The sequence below is a fragment of the Homalodisca vitripennis genome, chromosome 1, assembly GCF_021130785.1.
Source record: "Homalodisca vitripennis isolate AUS2020 chromosome 1, UT_GWSS_2.1, whole genome shotgun sequence".
NCBI lineage: Eukaryota > Metazoa > Arthropoda > Insecta > Hemiptera > Cicadellidae > Homalodisca > Homalodisca vitripennis.
This window is the reverse complement of record NC_060207.1, coordinates 131,992,027-132,008,256: the sequence shown is the minus strand read 5'-3', so window position 1 is coordinate 132,008,256 and position 16,230 is coordinate 131,992,027. Positions and strand designations below refer to the sequence as shown.

General features: G+C 38.8%; 1 protein-coding gene across 1 annotated transcript; it reads left to right on the top strand.

Annotated features, from left to right (window-relative positions):
• Positions 1-9,105: 9,105 nt before the first annotated feature.
• Positions 9,106-15,120, top strand: LOC124353196 (filaggrin-2-like). The gene is made up of 4 exons (XM_046803081.1): positions 9,106-9,836; positions 9,997-11,969; positions 14,154-14,227; positions 14,953-15,120. Exons 1-4 carry the CDS (start codon positions 9,106-9,108, stop codon positions 15,118-15,120), a joined length of 2,946 nt encoding a protein of 981 aa, XP_046659037.1.
• The last annotated feature ends 1,110 nt before the right edge of the window (positions 15,121-16,230 follow it).

The following is a 16,230-nucleotide window of genomic DNA, read 5'->3' as shown; positions in this document are numbered from 1 at the left end:
AGATAGGCATTTGTTTGCAAATACTCTGTGCAATAATAGATCAGAAATTAGCCAATGTATGTATTATATTTAACCTTGAGTCATTATGTCTTTAGGACAAACGAGTCTCATACAAAGACTTCAACATGACGTTGGTAGCCTGTAATATTCATCATAATGGCTAATCCGATAAATAAACATTTTTAATACATCTAGTTATAAGAATATACTCGACATTTATAAATTTCTATTAGTTGGTCATATTCTGACTGATAACTAGATCATTGCATTTAACCTTGTTTCAAATTTAGAAACAAGGTAGAACCATGCCAAACTACGTTTCGCATTACAGTATTCGCTGAAGTTGCATGTAAAATTTTATGTTTATTGCTTATTTCATTCTTGAGATGTCCTGCAGGAAAGGCTTTTTGTAGAAAAGCCTTTTTACATCCCCGGATGTACAGATGTATAGAAAATAGCTAATCCGCTAATCCGAGTTGAAGGGATTGATATAACCAACAGACGCGATATTTCCATTCATGACTCTGTCTTTGTTATTGTTAGTTTAACCAACCAAATTTATCGGTATTGGTTTAAAATGTAAAGAGAGTATGCAAAAACGCTATAAACGTTTTATTCGGGAGGTCAAATAAACAGAAATACTGTAGATCGTATCTTTCTACCTCGCACTGCTCTCTGTCTCAATTTTGTTTTAACAGTTTATATCAATTTACTTATTCACAACTTTCTATTTTTATTCGTCTAATAAGTAAAGCGAATATTAATCCTAATATACTTATGAATACTAAGTATATGGTATTTGCACCAACTATTAATTATCTTTGGATAAAGTTTGTGTCTAGGAATTGTATAACTTATACTCTAGGAAGTAACTTATAATACTCTGTCCATACTGCATTTCGTATTTCCATCAAACAACTAATATTTCTGCGTATGGCTAGTATTTATGAATCGATAATGTAGCAGCATCTGTTATTCTGTCACGACTACCCATAGTTCTTCCATCTGTATGTTTTGTTTTACTTTTTACAGATTCAAGTTCCTTAGGCGAGTGCCCAATGCATTCGAGTTTTGTAACTGAACAGAGGTTACCGTATGGTATGTTCTTTAAAACAATAACAAATCATTTTGAATACCCATCACATGCCATATTTTTTGGTTGTTGGTATTTGGTGTATCTAACATTATAATCAGGCACTGACCGTAAAAAACTAGAACGAGCTTCAGTTACATAATATAACGTGGTTTAGACAGTGTACCTTATAACGTGCGTCGTTAAGATCGACCAGACTGTCCCATATACGTCTTAGGGAAACTGACACATTCAATTTGGTATACGCCCGATTTTTCCATTAATTTTCTTTTTTTTGTTTTTGTTTATAAATCTGAATTTTTACCAATTTCAGACCTGACATGCACTGCGTGGAGCTGATGTATACGAAATAAATCAAGGTCTAAAAGTGCTACACATCTACCGTATGGAAAAGGAAATGTTTTAAAACATTATAGAAATTTGAAACATACCATGGATTTAATAACATTTTGAATAAACAAAGTACATTTCCTTTCCAACATAATTTTGAGTACAACCGTCAGTAAGAATAAATCTGGATCAGCTGTGTCTACTGTCACTACTGATAACAGTGCAGGGATGTGGGGATTACGTAACCTGTCGTCAGTGTTCATGTCGCGGCTTTTGTTGTAGCGTTTTTGTCGGTCTACACAATTTTAGTCTTTGTAAACTGATATTTTATTTGTTATGCGTGTTGTACATTTTTAACTATAAAAAGAAGGCTTTCAGAGAATTAAATGTCATCCTGTAGTCTGATTATGGAATGAATTCTGAAACATGTAACTTGTGGCAACACCACTTGTTGTTTTTAGGATTGAACGGTAGTAAGGATACCTAATTCATTTTCAATTAAATCCGAAAGGAACGTTGCCAATTAATTCCAATAACAGTAATTATCATTTAAAAGATTGCCCCTTCATATACAGCGGGAAAATGCGTATAAAACTGTGGATAACAGCTAGTTGCCAGATTTCTGGTAACTCGCTCATATCGTGTTTCGTTAGTTTTGTAATTTTGCTTAAACACAATTTGTATAAACTGTGTATGAAATTAGTCATAGTATTCTAAAACACAACAGTTAACTAATGCTGGTATAAAACAGAGTAATTTTGTAAGAGAACCAAAAGTAATGGTTTCGTTAGGTAGAGTGATGATGCCGTGTCTACAGTTTGTTAAATGTTACCAATTTCTTACATTTAGTCTTAACCTTAGACCATTCCTCGTCTCTGTCTCTTTCTTAATGAACAACGCTCAAGACAAGAACAAAGACAGTTTCTTTGTTTGTACGCTTTTATTTTTTCTGAAAGTGTTTCAAATCTTCTTTTGTATTTTATTTGAATATATTATTAAATTATAGGGTATCCCTTAACTTTTTTTAACAAAGGTATATCACAGTATTCCTTAGGTAAAGACAAACGATTTTCACCATATGAACATGTGACTCCTGTGCTTAGTTTTCCATATGTCAGTCTGTATGTGTTTTTTTAGTAAAAAAAGTATCATAAGAAATCATAAATTAAATATTAACAAATGTGAATAAAATGGTGTTTGGTAAGTAAAATAATATCTACAAAAAATAATACGATATTATGCTCCAGTAACCAACTAACTCGGCTAATACTCTTCTTAACCAACACACAAAATGCAGATGATGGTCATCTTGGGATAGATGGTGGTCTATTGGAAAGAAATTTGGGAAAGAGAAAGAAATAGTGGTACTAACAGAATTTGTATGTGAATCAACAGCAGCACTGTGGTAACCTACACTTTTGACTAATACTCTTCATAACAAACACACTAAATGTGAATACCAGTAATATAAACATAGCATGGTAACCAACTAATAAGGCAAATACTCTATATAACAATCATATAAAATGCCGATAACTGTTTACTTCTAATGAACTTCCGATGGTATCAAAGTAAGAGGGTATATATTGCATATAATTATCACACAAAATACAGATGGTGGTCATATTGTGATAGGCTTCTATTGTAAAGATATATACAGAATTCCTGCAAAGGTGTGACAATGTGTGAGTTTTAAGGATACTTACCAGCACTGTGGCTATTTTAACCAACGCACTCGACAAATACTCTTCATAACCGTCATACAAAATACGGATAGCTGTCTACCTGTAATGGTCTTTAGATGAAAACCAACTAACTCTGCAAATAATCTTCATAATCTTTGTGGACAATGCAGATGATGGTCCTTATTATAATACTTTACTTGTCTCAGGTTTTTCACAGGGAGAGGGAGAGTTATCTTTTCCAGTGGGGAGGAAGAACTACGTAACTGTCGCTATGGCAATCGTCAAACTCGGTAAATACGCTGCGCAGACTTTCACAGAATGCTGATGAAGAAAAATATTTATATTGTAATACATTCTTGGTATTTATACAGATAAATCGGTGTTTGTTCTTTCAGTGGGTACGAGAGTGTTAAGTAAATACTTTTCATGTACTTCTCATAAAACAATGTTGACGATTAAAATTTTAACGAGACTTTTATTATAAATTAACGTTTTGATAACTGTTCTTCACCCTTGTATTTTATTTATTTTTTTGGTTTAAATAAATAGATGTAAAGGAATCAAGATAATTTTGCCTTCATTAACAAACAATCTCAGTAAGTATTATTACTTTATTGAAATAAATTTCATGGCAATTTAAGGCAAGTAAATGAAAAGGAGAAAATCTACGAACTCTCTAAGTAGTGAAAGTAATCCTATAATCTTTTTAATGATGCCCTCGTAAGTTGTAAGAATTTTTAATAACTGTTATTGTTATTATTTGTCATTGTGGTGTTGGCAGTATTTAATCAATGTATCCTAAACATTATGATTATTAAAAAAGACCCTACCGTTATATTTGCTAAATAAATCATATTAAATATGCTTTACTTGGACAAAAATATTTTTTTAACACTAAATGGTTCAGCAAATATTTAAGTAGTATTTTTGAGTTTCTTTTCTTAAACTCACAACTTGGTTCAAGTATTGATGATCTCAAAACGTTCTGGTTTCTTATTGAAAATTTACATCTTGTACATTTAATGTTTTCAAATATTCTTAATAATTACGCTTTTACTCACCGCAGATTATATTGTATTCTTATAAAAACATTATTATTGATAGGTTGAAAAATTCCAGATATTTTTAAAACCTTTTTACATCTGGCTAATTAAATAAAACGAATCTAGAACCTAATGTACAATATTTATTACATTGATCTAAAATAGTTTATGCCCATAAAGAATCTAAAATAAGCTACTCGTCATAAAGCTAGAAGACACATACTCATTGAAAACCATGAAAACTTATAGTCAAAGACTTTTATGAGATAAAATCAATGATTAAATTAAAGTCTTGCTAAACATTATATTTAAAAGGCCTCACATAGAAATTAAAAATAAATTCACTACTAATTAGACGATGTCAAATGACAGTATTTAAATTGATGACTTCATTAGGAAACAACGTTTTTTAATAGTTTTAAAGGATTAGAAAGAAGTAAGAAATATACAACAGTATATTAAATTAATATAAGTTCAATATCTTGTATCTTAACTTGTAATAATTTATGGACACATTAATAATTATATATGACATTTTAGGATATTTAGCTGGTTTTAAGACAATTATATAAATAGGATTTATGACTTTGCTAATTCCATCCTATTAAAATTTCATCTTCTTTATCAAGAGATATAAAATAATAATTACAAGTTGTTTAGTTACTAAAATACTATTAATTTATTATACATTTATTATATTTTGAATTATAAATATTTTAGTTCACATAATTTTAAAATTATTTAAATTCAGTTGTGCACTCACGAATGGCATTACTCTGTATCGCTAGGGTAGTCACGGCGGAATCCCTTGGCTCGTTCTCCATCATCCAATATCCATCGAAGACCCCTTGAACACACCCACATTACCAGAACCAACGTACCAACTTTAATATTAATTTCATGTTTAAACGTTTAGCCATTAATTTTAACTCGAAATAGATTATTTTATATTTTAGAATAAATCAAAGGATGGGCGCTTGGATAAATTGCTCAAATGGATATGTTTCATGAATAATATTTGAAAAACAATCTGTACTAATTTTAAACAATAAACATTAAAACGAATACTCTATTATTGATAAAATTAATTGCGTTTCAAGATCATGACCTTTAAATTTTTTTTGGTGAGACAATGACTCCCGAATAATAATAAAAATTAGTTTTATCTCGTTTATATTGTTATAATTATATCAGATGCGCATGTTATATGACATAATAAAAATATCCTTGAAACTGATCGAAATATATTTTTATTGGGTGCAGATCATGAACCTAATACGATTTTTAATGATTGTGGAATGTTGATATCTTAGGCAAACTTATTTTGTAATCGAGATAACCAGGTCAGATTCCGTTATATGCCCCCAACGCTTGAACTTTTTTCAGTGAACTTAGAACGTTATAAAACGATGTAGTTGAGTAACAGAACTAACATTATGCCCCCAATGCTAATTTTTCATTTACGGATGATTATAATGAATTAAAATTGGTTACTAGCTAAGAAAAAAGGGTACTTACGTATTATATCAACCACACCCCTACATTTCTCCAAACACCAAAATTCAACAAAAACAAAAACAAACACTACCAAACAAAAACTAAACTCTTTATTGAAAAAAAACACACAAAACTTGTTTTTATTCTTGATTACACTCCGCCACCCAAAATGCGAGTGCCTCCAACCACGAAAGAAAAACATCCCTCGAGATAGTACCTATCAGTAAAATATAAAATTCTAGAGGATCAGAAATATAAATTGAATTGTAATGGAAAGGCAATTATGTACCGTGCAAAAAACTTAAATAATCATGTGATGCCGCGTGGCCTGCCGTAATCGGGATTCTCGAGAAAGATAAGATAACAGCGACAACAATACCGATCGCAATACCTGGAAATGCTTGTTGATTGATGGAATGTTAGTTCTGTTACTCAACTACTTCGTTTTATAACGTTCTAAGTTCATCGAAAAAAGTTTAAGCGTTGGGGGCATATAACGGAATTTGACCGATAACCATATAATTTAAATATTAAATAAAACAAGGTAACGAGTACGCCACACCACGCGTCCTAGCAAGCTCCGATGAAGTCACTCGAAAATCTAAAAATCTAAACATTATTTCACTCTTAATATATCCTCCGAACAAATAGACAGTCTATAAAAAAGAAATTAAACTTATTTGTCAGTTCCTTGTTCTAATACAATTAGGACCTTATCGTATATAGATCCATTAAAACAGATGCAGTAACAAAGATCCTTCACTTTTAATTACACTTCATTGATTAAATAAGAAAAAACTTTCATTAATACTTGTTAAGATCACTTTGATGTTGCCAATGGTTACGTTAAGGTAGATATTAAACTTGAACAATGAAATTGGCTTTCAAGTTTTTAATTTTGTTTAAGGTATTCCAAAAGTTGTCTTTTAATATGCACTGAACCACCACTAACTCTGGAATACTACAATTTCTCATATCAGAAAGGCTATAACATCCTAATATAATTTATAACCACAGAAAAATAACATTAACAAGAGTGATGTATTTTATCATTGAAACGGGATTCCGTGACAAACTCGCGTGCACTTCTTTATTGACATACCATCTTCCTGTTCAGCCTTGGCAGACTTCCATACACAATCTCAGTCACATGTTGGGGTCCTTTACTTTGTCACTGCAGCTTTGATATTCATAACATATTAGTTCCATTAAACTTATATCCTCTAATATACCAATTACATTTGTGTTTTATCACCAATAATGAGTGTGTAGATTTGTTATAATCTGTTTACAATCCGTTTACATATACAGGGTGAAACAAACAGGTTGGGCTGGCAATGTATTTACAAATTCTGTGTATGATTCTAAGCTAAAGATGAAGAATAACTTTTTTCCAATTTCTTCTTCGTTTAACCTGTAGCCTCCATTTTGTATTTTTTACTAACAAATTACTATCTCTAAAACCAGTAAAGCTAAAGAAACCAAATTTGGCTTATAGGCTTGAATAGGTAAGAGTAAAAAAATTGTGTTATTTTCTTTTATATTAAGAAAATGGCGACTGTTGAAATCATTCAAAATAATAAAATAAAAAACAATATAGTTATAAAACTGTACCAGACACCAACTATTTGCAGAATTTATTGTAATTCCAACGGTTAAAGTTTCAACGGAATCCGTCAAGGCATAAGCAGCACGACTACTTTAAAGGTACGATTGCACAAGCCAGAAGCAGCTGTATTACATAAGTTATACAAAATGTACAAGGTACCCAAGGTACCAACGATTTATAGAATGTTATTACAATTCCAACGATATTTATTTCAACAAAATCCGTCAATGCTTATGTATTCTTGCATATATGTGTATTGTATATACAGAGTGTATCATAGTTGTTTACAGTTATCAGTTGTTTGTTGCTCCTGTATTCTACAAGGATATATTGAAAGTGGTCGAGCTTACGTAAGTATTTTATATTAAAATATATAATATATATATATTATATATATATATATATATATATATATATATATATATATATATATATATATATATGTAGAAAAAGGCCAACATATTAATATTATTAACTATATTTCGCATTACGCTTCTTCAGGTCAAAACAACATAACGAAACACATAAAATAATTAAAAACATACATGTAAACAGATAAATAAAAGCATAATATTCTTGAAATGATAAACATATGTCCAAACTGTGGGTGTAAAGATGAGATGAGATGATTTAAATTTATCCAAGATTTAATCCATAGGGAAATTTAGATTTTGTGACAATTTCACATGCTTGTTCTTAATTTCTTAATTTTGATGTATTTGAATTATTTTTTATTGATCGTATTGGTTTTCCTGTATATACATTTTCAAAAGATTCTTTGTGTATTTTACTATGAATGACTAATGGTTTTGATTCATCATTATGCTTAAAATCATAACGGTGACCTGTCATTCTTATTCTTAAATTATTTGTTGTAGAGCCGATGTAGTCTTTAGGACATTGTTTACACTGAATTTGATATACTACATTTTTTGTATCACATGTAAAATTTCCAATAATTTTGTATACTTTTTTAGTTGAACTACTTTCGAATTTTGATGACTCTTGTATTTGATTGCACACCATGCATCTTGATTTATTACATGGATGTGCTCCTTTAAATTTAGTTTCCACATCAGAATTAGCTGGTAATTTTGGTTTCGATATAATGTCCTTTAAGATAGGAGGTCTTTTAAAAACAATACGTGGAATACTTTTTAGAAATAAGTCTGTCAGTGGATAATTTTGAAGAATTTTGTAAGCCACTTTAAAAATGCTGTTAATTTTGTAGAGACGAGGATGATATTGTGTTATTAATTTAGGCTCATCATAATATTTCTTTTTGACATAATTATTATTAAGGTTACTGTCATTGAGCTGTAGCTTTTCATTTAATAGCTTCTCAGAATATCCTCGTTTAAAAAAAAGCATCATATATGTTACTAACGTAATTTTTAAGATCTTCACTCTCACTACATAATTTGGTTGCACGTGTAACCAAGCTTTTGGGAATTGATCTTTTTACATATACAGGGTGACAACTGTTTTAGTGTAGATATTGAAAAGTGTTAGTAGGTTTTACATTAATTTTGTGTTTCAAGTAACCTTTCTTGATGTAAACGTCAATATCCAGAAATGTAACTGACTCTGTTGAAATTTTCCAAGTAAATTTTAAATTGTTATCGAAGGAGTTCAATGCGATTAAGAAATCTAAAAGTTTTTCATTACTCTCCTATCCCAATAAAACACACACACACACACACACACACACACACACACAAACACGGCACGTCACGAACGCACAAGCATCGTTGTCACACGCACTATACGCCATCCAGAGCACTACGCCACGCACACCACACGCACACGCACACGGCACAACCGCACACGCAACACGCACACGCACACATGGACGCAACCACGCACACCCGCACACGGCACACGCACACGCATCACGCACACCCGTCTCAGCAACGCACACTCCAGCCACACCACACGCACACGCACAGCGCACAACGCAACCACGCACGACAGCACACGCACACGCACGAACGCACACGCACAACGCACAACGCAACACGCACTACGCACACGCAACACGCAACACGCACGACGCACACGCCACCACGCACACCGCACACGCCAACACGCACACGCACACTGCACACGCACACCACACCCCACACGCACACCCACACGCACACCCAGAGCCCCATCTCGCACTATCCCACACGCACACCCACACGCACACGCACACCCACAACCGCACGACGCTCACGCACACGTCACACGCACAGTCGCACACGCACACGCACACGCACACGCACACGCACACGCAACGAGCGCACAGATCGGCACACTGCACAACACGCAACACTCTCGTACGTCCTCGCACAACTTGCCCATACACGTCACACGCACAACACGCACTCACACGCACACGCACCACGCACCACGCAACACGGCACACGACAACGCGCAACACGCACACGCACACTACGCACACGCCCGCACACTACACACCACAACCCGCACACGCGCACACGCAACACGCACACGCACAGCGCACATCCGCACACACGGCACACGCACACGCTTGCACAACCAACACCGCACATGCGGCATGCCAACACGCACACGCAAACACGCACCACGCACACGCCACACAACCACACACGCACAGCGCACTCAACGCACACCACACGCACAAGCCGCACACGCACAACGCGTACGCACACGCACACGCACACGCACACCGCACTGAACGCAACAAGCACATCTTGCCGCAACTACGCACAGCACAAGCACACGCACACGGCCACACGCACACGGCACAAAGACGCACACGACGCACACGCACACCGGCAAACTCACGACGCCACACGCACACCGCACACGCACACCGCACAAACGCACGACGCACAACGCACACACGCACAAACGCAACAACGCCACAGACGCGAGACCACCTAAAGCGTCCATCGCGTCCGCCACGACGCACACGCCAACACGCAGCGAACACACACGCCACCCGCACACGCACACGCCCACGAGCGCAAAGACACGCACACGCACCAACGCAGCAGACGCACAACGCACACGCACCAGCACGCACAGTGCCGCACGACAACGTCATCAACGCACACGACACTCACACGCAACACGCACACGACATACTACCGCACTAGAGCCGCACACCGATCACCACGCAAACACTGCCACACTGCACACGCACACGCACACGCACACCGCAACACCCGCACCCCACATAGCCACGCACACGCACACCACACGCACACAGCACAACAGCACACGCACTCGCCCACGCACACGCACTACGCACACGCAAAACACAGCACAACTGCAACACGCCACAACGCACGACTCACCACGCACAACGCACACGCACACCGCACTCGCACACGCACACGCACACGCACACGCCACACGCACACGCACCACGCAACGAACGCACACCGCAACAGCGCCACACGCACCAACTCAAACAACCCGCACAGCGCACACCACACGCACCAACGCTGCGCGCCTGGGCCGCAACACGCACATTCGCAAAGCTCTCACGCACACGCACCACGGCACACGCACACCCTTCAAACGCACACGCAAGCACGCACACCACAACCAGCGCACACCACAATCGCACAAACGCACGACCGCCAAACACGCACACGCACACGCACTCGCCACACGCACAACGTGCCCCCCCCACGCACACGCACAACGCACACTCACTACGCAACACGCACGACGCCACACGGACCCCACACCTCACACGCAACGACGCACAAACAACGCCATCACGCACACGCCCACACCGCAGCACGCACACGCACGACCACTACGCACACGCATCGGACGCAACACGCAACACGCACAAAGCACACGCACACGCACACGCACACGCACACGCACACGCACACGTGGTCAACACGCCACACGCACACGCACACGCTTACAACGCACACGCACAACGCACACGCACACCGCACACTGCACAGGTCCCACACGCACACGCACACCGCACTACGCACACGCCACTACACGCACTAACTGCACAAGGCTCACACGTCCACACGCACACGGCACACCCCCCAAATACGCACAGCGCACACAAGCACACCGCACCACGGCAACACGCACACGCACCCACGCACACGGCACACGACTGCACACGCACACGCACTACGCCAACACGCAACACCGGCACACGCACACGCAACACGCACTCGCAACTACGCACACGCCAACACGCACAACGGCAACACGCACACGCACACGCCAACTACGCACACGCACACGCACACTCAACCACGGATGGGCCACACGCACACGCAAACACGCACAACACGCTACACCACTACGCACACACGCAACTAACGCCACACGCACACGCAACATCGCCGCATCTGACGGCTACAACCGCACGACTCACTACACAGCAGACGCACACCGCACACTCGCACAAAACGCACACGCACACGCACCACGCCACGACACACACGCACACGCACACGCACAACGCACAAACGCCGCACACGCCCACGCACACGCACACGACACACGCACTACGCAGTCAACACGCACACGCACACGCACACGCACTACTGCACTACGCACACAGCACATAACGCACTATTACGCACCCGCACACGCACACGCACACGACACACGCACACGCTCAACGCACACCGCACAACGCACGGCCACAGCGCACACGCAACACGCACGCATCCATAACGGCACACGCACACGCAACCCCGCAACACGCACACGGCACACGCACACGACGCACACGCACCACGCACACACACACACACAACACACACACTACACGTCACACACACAACACACACACACATCACACACACACACACACACACACACACACACACACACACCCAACACACAATCGCCACACACACACAACACACACTCAACACACACACACACACACCGACACACACTACAACACACAACACACACACACACACACACACACCGACACACACAACACACACACAACCCACACACACACACACACACAGACAGACAGAACCAGACAGACAGACGGACCAGACAGACAGACAGACAGACAAGAAACAGACAGACAGACAGACAGACAGACAGACAGACAGACAGACAACAGACAAGACAGACAGACATACGACCAGACAGACAGACAGAACAAGACAGACAGACAGAACAGACCAGACAGCCAGACAGACTGACAGACAGACAGACAGACAGACAGACAGACATGACAGACAGACAGACAGACAGACAGACAGGACAGAACAGACAGAACAGACAGACCAGACAGACAGACAGACAGACAGAACAGACAGACAGACAGACAGACAGACAGACAGACTAGACAGACAGACAGACAGACAGACAGACAGACAACTGGACAGACAGACAGACAGACAGACAGACAGACAGACAGACAGACAGTACAGACAGACAGACAGACAGACAGACAGACAGAACAGACAAGACCCAGACAGACAGACTACAGGAACAGACAGACAGGACAGACAGACAGACAGACCAGTCAGACCAGACAGACAGACAGAACAGACAGACAGAACAGACAGACAGACAGACAGACAGACAGACAGACAGACAGACAGACATAGACAGACAGAACAGACAGCCAGACAGACAGAACAGACAGACAGACAGACAAGACAGACTAGATATAAATTATTGTGAGCAAAAGTGATACAGTGAAAATTTATAAATAGCCAAATTTATTGTAAAAAAAATATGGGTAGCGGTTAATAATATCAATAGTGTTAAATATAATTTGTTTTAAAATATGGAAGGAGATTTGTAGCATGTATTCCTTATATTTAATGCATTACTTAATCTAGTACAATTATTATCTGTTAAACTTCAAGGGTCGTATCCGAAATTAACGAGCTATCCGTAAATGCTATCCCATATCTAAGGAGGCAGTAAACTAAAAAATAATAGATTCCCTTTAACATAGTAAAGTTAACAACTGAGCTTCTATTCCTTAGTATGAAACAAGTAGAGCTTAATATACAAGAGAGTAGTCACAGGGCTTTCCAGTCTGTGTGAATATTAACCGCATCATGGATAAATGTGGCCAAACTCTCCACCGTGTTATTTGCCTTTCAGTTCTCGTCAGGGTTTAATCATGCCGTGAACCTAATGCTCTTACTTTAAAACAATTTCAAGTTGAATCTGTGTGATGAAAATCCCATCTGTAGCCAAATAACAGTTGTGCTTTTCAATGTGGATGTAAGTGTTTTAAGTCAATAATGATAATATTTACGCTCTTAATAAGGTGTGTTTATGAACAATTAACCCATATAAAATAGTTGGCTATACGACTGAGACATACTGCTGCCTTAATTAATGAGGCAGTAGGCACATTGAGTTTACTGCCTATAATATATAAAACTGGACAAAACATACACTTAACAATCTCTGAGTTACGTGTCTCTAGAGTAACCAGCTTCTCACCAAAAACCTCCCCTCAAATAATTCTCCCTGAATAATAAACAGTAGAAAAGATAGTGTCTAACGCATTTTCTAGCTTTAGTACAAAAAACTGTGGTTTATAATTAAAGGTTTGTTATATATTACATAGCAATGATTCTATATAAACTCTCTTATAAATTGATTATCATTATGAATTATTGAAAATATAAATTTCATTTATAGGTAAGGGTTGCACTGACGTCTAAGAGTGCGGGGTTTACATTTCTTTTATCCAAATACGAAAATTGTTTTCGGAGAGTATTTTAAAGTTTCTTTTTTATTTGTATTCAAAACGGTTTGATTTAGAGATTATGGACTTCCAAGAAAACAATGAAACTCAAAAACTCATTATTTATTCCCAAGCAGCATTTTAAAAATCGGACCCACAGAAGTGTTTATCACTCATACATGAACACCCCCAGGAGCGTATGCTTTAAGGCCGGTATCGACAGTGCGAGGCTGCTCGCTGCAAATGCCTCGTGCCATCTGCCTCAGGGTGAGCTTTTCAGCTAGCAGCTAGTTTGTAACTACGAATACTCACTGCGAGCACGCGAACCAACCGCATTCGTAGTGAAGACAGTCGGGACAATATGATTTTTTTTTCTAGAAATGCGCAAGTGTCTGCCGCTGCTTTTATTGTGATGGCGACGATTATTAGGAAAAAAACAACAGAAAAAAGCGATGTAAACCCCGTTGGTGGGTCAAAACATTTATCGAAATCGGTTCTAATATGGGAACAGACTCCTAGAAGGCGTGAGGTTCGGTTGCAGATTTCTTGCGAATGTCCAAGCAAGATTTTGAACATTTAATTACATTGATAGAGCCTGCCGGGAAGAAACGTGACACGTACATGCGAAGTGCTATTACCACCAAGGAAAGATTAGCTGTTACTCTGAGATTATTAGCTACTGGAGACTCATTTACAAGTTTGAAATACCTCTTTCGTATATCCAAACAACGAATATCTGTGATTATTCCAGATGTATGTGATCCATACATACAAACATACCTGATCCTGTAACTTGACTTTTCTTTTCACTTGAACTTTTACGTCGGTAAGACCCCAACAGAGACGTCATCTTCTTTTTTCAGATCTTTCACCGAAACATTCATTGACTGCGATATTTCGCGCCACAAGTCTTCTCTCTTGTTGTTATAATATTCAGGGTGTTACGAGTCCCACAGTTTGTCGGATAATTTCATGATTATCCATGATGACAGTGTGGAGATTTGTTGGTTTGCAGTGCAGAATTGTGTCTTGTATGGTGCGAGGCAGACAGCGCAGGTATCCACTTGACGCACAGCTCGGAGCGAGGCACCTTTGAGCACTGCTCTAAAACCGACAAGCACACGGCTCGCCTCACATTGTGCGACGGGAACGCCTCATAGCGAGCAACCCTGGTATCCACAGTCCGAGGCAAAGCCGAGCATTCGCCACGAGGCATTGGCAGCGAGCAGCCTCGCACTGTCTATACCGGCCTTTAGGTTGGTTTATATTTGCCAACAGAACCTTTTACTGGGAACAGAAAGAACAGATGTGTCACTTAAATTGAGACAATCCAATTGATGTTCAAGATCAGTAAAAGTACCGAAATATTGGGGTGAAAAGGGCTGGTCAATGGGTCAGCTTTACTGCGCAAGATGACAGTCGAAATAGGTGAGACCCCATTACCGTTTAATGTTTATTAAAGCCTATATATGGGGGAATATTGTTTTCTCCATCTCCCCTGCCCGCTTTCACTGGAAGAAGCGTTAGTTAGCCTTTTCTGTGTTTCCCTCGATTTTTCAAGACCCTAATTTCCTAACTTCTTAATTCTTTCTGAAACTTCACAGATTTATTTTATATTATCACGATCGTGATCATAATGGAAGGAGAATTTTAATAAACATTATTTCTCCTCTTTGGAGTGGATTTTGATGACAACCTGTTCACTGGAAACTACAATAATTAATCCATTCCAATTCGCCCCCTCCCACACGTTCGCCCATCTGATCCTGAATAGCTCGCACACCTCAAGAGTTCTATCTAAAAAAATTCAAATAGTTCTCAAGATGATTCTACCAATTTGTCGAAACGTCGGTTGTGAATATAATAAAAACGCGTTGCTTTGAGAAGAGCAAATGATGAACAAAGTGTCAGTGCATTACAGATAGTCTACGTTGTTAGTTTCAACGTTTTACTTTCCATCCTCAGCGACTGGTTATTTCCAAACTTCGTTTGACGTATTGCTCCATAACTAAGATTTGCAACATATACATAAGGTACACCCATCATTAACTACAAATTCCAAGTTGGTTTCTAATTTTTGTACTATTTGATTGAATTGACAATTTAAATTACTTGATGAACATCTTTATATTATGTTCTATGTAGCAATAAAATAATGAAGTAGATACATTGATACTTATACATTGATATGGCGTTATATTCCATTTGCCGTGTAAATAAAAATCATAAAGTGTGTTCAGTTTCAAAGCAAAATCCTACATAAATATCTT